This window comes from Nuphar pumila, chromosome 13 (assembly GCF_984573655.1).
Source record: "Nuphar pumila chromosome 13, dmNupPumi1.hap1.1, whole genome shotgun sequence".
Lineage (NCBI taxonomy): Eukaryota > Viridiplantae > Streptophyta > Magnoliopsida > Nymphaeales > Nymphaeaceae > Nuphar > Nuphar pumila.
This window is the reverse complement of record NC_143261.1, coordinates 49,151,214-49,158,713: the sequence shown is the minus strand read 5'-3', so window position 1 is coordinate 49,158,713 and position 7,500 is coordinate 49,151,214. Positions and strand designations below refer to the sequence as shown.

General features: G+C 39.5%; 1 protein-coding gene across 1 annotated transcript; it reads left to right on the top strand.

Annotated features, from left to right (window-relative positions):
• Positions 1-215: 215 nt before the first annotated feature.
• LOC149818312 (Phosphoglycerate mutase family protein) lies at positions 216-7,422 on the top strand. Its single transcript, XM_089984270.1, has 5 exons — positions 216-471; positions 5,018-5,117; positions 5,387-5,566; positions 6,070-6,187; positions 7,124-7,422. Exons 1-5 carry the CDS (start codon positions 222-224, stop codon positions 7,148-7,150), a joined length of 675 nt encoding a protein of 224 aa, XP_089840396.1. The 5' UTR covers positions 216-221; the 3' UTR covers positions 7,151-7,422.
• The last annotated feature ends 78 nt before the right edge of the window (positions 7,423-7,500 follow it).

Genomic DNA, 7,500 nt, shown 5'->3' with positions numbered 1-7,500 from the left:
CGGGATGTATTTTAACCTTCATCCCGGCCTCCATCCCCGGTCCAAACTGGGCGGGGCCCCGCTTTCCCCCGGTCCACTGCCATTCCTATCCGCCCCTGGTGTTGCTGCACTAGCGGGCCCCACAATCTCAAGATGGACGGTTCCCTGAAGTTCTGCTGTATAAACAACACAGAAAACGCAGTATACATACAGCCCGCTCAGAGAGAGAAGGGTGTAGAAAGATGAGGGAGATAGCCTGCGTTTGTAGGCTCCCAACCTTCTTCCTTCCAATAAGAACTCCCCTTCCTCCTTCCTTTCTCTCCTCAACAACCCTTTGTGGGTCTCGCAGAAAACTCTCGGATTCGGCACCAACTCGATCCCTCGTCATCGAAACGGTCGAGGGCGAGACGACTGAAGAGACGAAACCCGTCAATCGCCGTCTCATTTTGGTTCGTCACGCCGAGAGTTCGTGGGAGGATCGATCCTTGAGAGGTTTGATCCGAAAAAACGAGCACCCATCTTTTATTTTCCCGAATATGGCTCTCTTTCTCTTGTAATTGAGAGGTTTGAGCCGAAAAAGCGAACTCTCATATTTTATTTTCCCGATTATGGCTCTCTTTCTCTTGTGATTCTGGCGTTTACTGGTCATATTTGTGAGAGATTTTGAGAATTAAAAGAGTTTGTTTATTGTGAAAGAGTTATCTTTGACTCGATTTGTAGTTTTGCAATATAAATCCGTGCATTCATAGCGGAGGATTAATGTTGGTGCTGGATTTAATAAGTTTTTTGGGCATTATTTTCCGTTTTCTTCTAAAAAACTGCCTACCAGCTAGTGTCACGCAAGATGAAATGATTTCTTACCTATAGCGACCGTTTAGTATATACACTTTAGTTCATAGTGCTAAAATGAATGTTTGTGTTTTTATCACCTTTCAAAAAAAAAGTGTTTGTGTTTTTATCAGCCATTTAGTCCCACACTGATCAACCACTATGACGGTTTTTTTTTTTTGCCAAGATCGTTTTTTTCTTTCCAGTTCAGGTTGTCGATTTCCCTAAAGTTGGTGGGATCATGAGAATTGCAAGGTTTTTTTGGTTAAGCAATGGGGGATCAACAGTGTGGCCGAGTATCACAATGAGATGAATTTAGTGGCTAAGACACGAGTTTCGTCTAAGAATCGAAAACCAGCTTAGTCTCCCTATCTGTAGTGCACTATCCTGCACTTAATTAGATAAATTACTACAAATGGCTGTCGTCGGTGCGCAGAAAGGCAAGCATATGTTGTAAATGAATGTAGAACTAGTTGTAATAGGCCTTAATAAATGTTCATGACTAAGACTTCGATTCCCAGGAACAGGAGTTATAGAAGAAGTTTGACACCCAGTGTTTTACAGACTACTCAACTCACATACTTGAAATCTCTCTAAAGGTTGAGTTGTTTTTCAATATGAATTCAAACATGAATTGCTGGATGTAGAGCATATGAACGTGGCCTTTGTCTTGTCAAAGCCCAAAGTATTGGGCTAAACCTAATGTGCTAGTACCTAGGGTATTTAATGAGAGTGAGATAGCAATAAATTCATGGTAACCATTGACACCTATGGTGGATGAAATACAAAGGCATTAAATGCAAATTCAGAAAGGCGGATGAGGAATGCATTCAAGGGGAATTACTTGTTGTGTGCAGCTATAAAAGCAAAAAGGATTGGCGATGATTGGGTTTGAAACTTAGAACAGTGAATACAACCAACTGTTAGGTGGTTTGCTACCATAAATTGGGTCTACCTTTGTTCTGCATCGATCAATTCATGTGTGAAAGTTATAGTTTTTAAACAGAAAGCTTTAGAGAGGTTTCAAGTTTGTGGCCTTAGCAGTTGAGAGAGTTTGAGTAGATTGTTAAAAAGCGAGCATGTTCTGTCTTGTATAAGTCTTGTTAGTTTAGTGTTTAGACCAATCTTCTCTTTATAACTTTTAAGGCCTGTTAAGGTGAGGTTAACATTCACGTACAGTATGTACTTGTCACACCACTTGCAAGGTCAGTGAATCAAGGAAATATCTAAGTGAATGCTTTGTTCGAAATTGGGTGTGATCAAAATGGCACAAGAGTGTCAGTCTGTTACACAATTTGTTCAAGGTAGATATCCATTTTATGTCTTTGTCATATCTACATGGATGTGGTGGTATGGTCCTCTTACCAATTTAAATTTAATCCACCACTGAATTAGAACTTTTGATATGCTCTTGCTTCACAGGTGATTTATATAAGAGTCCTGCATAATGGTCTAGAACTAATTTACTTGGTCCACACATCATCTCTTGGTTGGATTGCACTTATTCCCAAAATGGCAGTTTCTTGAACTCCAAAAAAAAAAATCTTATTATGTTTCCTTCTTCGGGTTCCTCTTTCTTCTCTTTTTGGTTTATTTTTACACTGAATCAGGGGAAGATTAATGAATCATGTTTGTTTTTATCTTCAACCAGGAAAACGTACTCCAAAAGTAAATAAGAAACAATATGAGATCTGATAAGTGCCACATCAGTGAAGTCCTATTCTCTTATGTTCAAACCTCTTATGAAGGAAGGAGGGAAAGTATGTGAAATTCTAGCTCTTATATTGTGAGAGATCATTCTGAACGAGTTTCATGCCAAGGAAAATTTTAGTGGAAAATGTTTTAAGGCCCTAACTATTACTGGCGACAAAAACAAAGGTGATTCTAGAAATTTCCTCGGACCTCTATTCCGCTCTTTCCCCTTTTTTCTCTTAATTTGTGGATGCTGCCATCAGGTGTGCAATTATCACACCATGCCATTGAGAACCAAGAAAAATCATGTTCACTTTGTACGTGCCCTTTTCATCCTGCTGATTTATGTGATCAAGGAGTTAGGCAGGGCCTGATATCCTATGATTATCTGCTGACGTACCAGGCCTATGAGCCTAAAAGAACTATATGTAGTAACAGGCAACTAAAAGGCGCTGATTATCTGGACTTTCTCAATGATGAGTCAATGTGAAGTCCATTCTGAATCTTAGCATGATTGGCACAATTTGGTGACCAACTGTTTCACCTTTCAAGTAAACCAAAGCTGTACTAAGCATACAAGTGGTTAGGCAGGGCCTGATATCCTATGATTATCTGCTGACGTACCAGGCCTATGAGCCTAAAAGAACTATATGTAGTAACAGGCAACTAAAAGTCGCTGATTATCTGGACTTTCTCAATGATGAGTCAATGTGAAGTCCATTCTGAATCTTAGCATGATTGGCACAATTTGGTGACCAACTGTTTCACCTTTCAAGTAAATCAAGGCTGTACTAAGCATACAAGTGGTGTTGGGTCAACCAAAAATTGACAAAGACGTGATTCCATGGAAGATTGTTTGATTTGATCTCAAGACTTTGACTTGGAAACCCCTCTATGCATGTTTCACTAGGGAAGGTTGTTTTTGGATTTTCAGATCTTATTTGATGCAGTCTGGTCTTCAGAGTTGATCAGTCTTTCCCAGAGTTACCAGAAGCTTATTAGATAGGTGGGAAGCCTGCTTCCTAGAAACCCGCTTCGGAAGCTCGATACTCCTTGCTTCTGAAACTTGATGGGAATCTCGGTTCTCCCACGCTTCTCCTATGCTTTCCAAACACTTCATCTATTCTTCTTATATGTCTTCTCACTCTACTTTTCATGTTTTTTATTTGTTTCCTCTCACACTTCTCACTCACTTCCATGTGCTTTCTCTAATTTGGTAATCATCATTTTTAGATTTTGTTAAAAATGTAATACTTTCACTAAAATTTATGAAATTTAAGAATAGTCACTTTTATTTTAGTTTTTATTTGTATTCCATTTCGATTCTCATTCAATTCTTATATTGTTTTTTTTTATTCCTCGCTTCCTGCTTCCTATACATTTTAAAATGCATCGCTTCTCGCTTTTGCTTCCTGTATCGTTTCCCGCTTCTGCTTCCTAGTGTGGCAGCCTTGGTCTTTCCAGGGTTCATATCTTTGATTGACTCATGAAGGCAATTGAAGACTTGGGGATTGACTAGACTAAGGATGCTTTGACCCGTAAATCACGTCCAAAACATTCTAGTGTTTCCTAATTACAGCTAGAGGGAGAAAAGGAGGGGAAATGAATTAAGGGTGGGGGCTTCATCTTTCTGGAAAAGAATGGCGAGAAGGGGAAAAGGAAGGGTGAAATGGATAAGGTTGTGTATCCATAGGTTTTTTCTTTTTCTCCCAGTGGCGTGGCCTGTTAAATATATATTTTGATGGAATAATCATATGGAGGTCTTGTGTAGTTGACAGTATAATAAAGGAGTTAATGAAAGTGATAAGCAGCCTAGAGGACAAGTTCTCCAGAAAACTTGCATGGGAGTGACCAGTACTTCATCATCATCAAGCCTTATCCCAACTGCATGAGGTTGGCTTTATGAGTGGCTTGATTGAATACAGCTGCAATATATTCTATTAATCTTTGTTGGGAAATCAAACATTCAAAATGTGCATTTAATCATGTTGAAATCAAATCATGAACAACCCATCCAACAATGTGTCCTATGCAAGTCATCTGTCAAAGCTCACCTGTCCAATCTCAGACCATCAAGGAACCAGTACTGAGGAAGTTGGTGCTAGAAAATGCCTTTGTTCTATTAATGATTTAGTCTGCCATCCTTGTAAAATAATCCCTCATCAAAGACTGACAATAATTACACTGACATCAATTAATAAGTGTCTTCTCCTTTCTGGGTAGCTTTGTGTTACAAACTTTGAAAAAGAAAACTAGTTCTACTGCTACCACTAAAATTACACTCTGCCATAGATTAAAACTACTAATGAATTGGTCTCAGAAATGTTTCATCCTGTTATGTGGATCATGCTGGTCATAACTTGTCAAAAGTTCTAGTTCTCCTTATTGTTGTAACTTGTAAGTAAATTGACAGCCTGTTCTTTAACACCAGAATGATTTGCTAGCTAGTAATTAGCTATCCTGTTGGTGCCCACTCGCTTGACAAGCTTTAGCATTTGCTCTGTTTTATATGATGCAGATCATGATCGCCCCTTGAGTAAAGCTGGACGCCTTGCTGCTATCAGTGTTTCTCACAAGCTCCAACAGATAAATTGGGTACCTGAACTTATTTTATCTAGGTTTGGATTGCTTAGCAACTTATGTTGTCACTACACATATTTCTTATATCTTTCTTGTGATAGGCTTGGTTAAGACCTTGGCTTTGAATAAGTTTTGTACCCTGAGTCCCTGACTTTAGTTTAAATTCAAAATGGCATGTCATAGAGAGGATTTATATATTAAACTAGAGGTGGTGCTGGTTTATTTGTTTGTCCTTAAAAATGTAAGTTTCCCTACTATGTTGGTAGGACCTAAGAGACTGATTAAGCCTCTTCACATATTGGCACAGTGATGCAGCTCGAAGTAGGGAAACACTTCAGATTATGCAGGAACATGTTCGAGGATTTTCAGAAGCAGAAGTGTATTTCATGTCAAGCTTCTATTCAGTTGCTGCTATGGATGGACAGACTGCTGAGCACCTTCAGGAGGCCATTTGCAATTTTTCAAGGAATGACATTCTAACAGTCATGTAAGTCTTTGATCGTGAGTTGAAACCCTGATAATAATGGTTGACTACCATTTCTGGCAAAGCGCCCGACAGCCTGTCAACTTTTACTTAAACATTGACCCTCATGGCCTCTATTAGATGAATGTAACTTCAGAATTTCTGCGTGACTTTTCAAACTCTAAACATTATCTTATGACTCAGCTATCCCTTTTCTTCCAGTAACTTTTCTTCAAAGGGCCTCACAGCCTGTCAACTTTTATTTAAGCACTCATGAACTCTATTAGGTGAAAAAGAATGTAACTTCAGAATTTCTGTGAACTTTCAAACTCTAAACATTATCTTACAACTCATCCATCCCTTTTCTTCCAGTAATTTTTCTTCAAAGACTTAACAGATACTGACTTAACTTGAGAACTTGAGTTATGGTCTTGGTCATGTGTGTTCTGGTCCATTAATCGATGATATCGATAACTGAGAGAAAAGGGGTCCCCAGACAGGTATTTAAAAGTGACGGAATTGTACAGGTGCATGGGACATAATAAAGGTTGGGAAGAAGCAGCATCAATGTTCTCAGGTGCCTTAGTAGAACTAAAAACATCCAATGCTGCCTTACTTGAAGCTTCTGGAAAATCTTGGGAGGAGGTAAAAACTCTTGATTTTTATGGTGCATTTGTTCTCCAGGTTGCTGGTCACCCTTTTTATATGTTGGCTATTTCATGGCAATCCAGATCCAGGCATACTTTCAATTTCAATTTTGAGAAAAAAGAACTTTAGAAAATTGTCTTTTATGTGGGGCCATTAGCATTAATATCTTTTGCAAAGTTTCACTTTTGCCAAAACGCACAAGAATACGGGAAAAGGAAAAGTTTTATTACCGGATTTATGTTAAGAAGACCCAGTAAATGCATATGTTGTTGTGCTTGTTAGATGCTAAAATATGCATGAAACTGTCAAAGGGTATGTCACATGGGTGCGGGTGCGGCAAAAAAAAAAAATAATATATATATATATAATATAATATATAGGGGGTCCGGGGGTTCCTCCCAGCACGGGTCCCGCTGCGCAGTCAGCGGGCAGGGGGTTATAAGGGGGCAGCGCCCCCCCCCCCCCCCCCCCCCAAGATTTTTTTTTAAAATTCCGCAGCCCATTTCATAGGGCAATTTAAAAAAAAAATCCAAAAATGGACCAAAATGACCCTAGGTGCATTGACCCAGGGTCAGGTTGACCACACCGGGTGCCGCACCTGCATCGCATCGATGCAGGTGCGGCACCTGTCTTGCCGAATCCCTGTGACATAGGGTTCAACAGTCTCTACAAAGAGTAGGTTGAAGAAACATGCATGTGCACACACAACAAACATGCACAAACAGGGAAAAACTTGTGACATACATTTCATTTTCTCGTTTTAGGCCTTCTCATCAGCTTGCCTTGGTGGTTGGAAGCTCATTGGCATAGTTAAGCCAGATGATGGCCGATAAGGCCATGGTACGTCTTGTGTCTTCCGTTCTGCTTTTACTTTTTAAATGTACCTGCTCTGCTTAATTAGCTAAACATGTTCCAGCATTTTCTATCTCGCAGAATAAACATCTCAAGGTTTGGGAGTAGAGAAGCACCGGAAGCTCTTTATGAAGCACAAGCAAGTGTAGTGAGATGCAAAAAACTTGGTTTGTCTATGCAAAAACTGAAAAGCAAGAAGAGGCATTTTCTTGCCCTTAGGTCACCTTCTCGATCATCTAGGCAGTCCATATTTCCCTGCCTTTGATGTACGATTTAGTTGTCAAGCCATTGTTTTTTACGGTTGTACTGTGAATTTACTGTCTGTCTACCATGCACTTGTATAGAATAGTTCCTTGTCAGCAATGTGAAATCGTCTTTCAACACCTTTATTTTTCTGGTCTTTCACATCTTTATTCTCTTAGAACATCAATGTATCTTGAGAAATACATACACTGCAG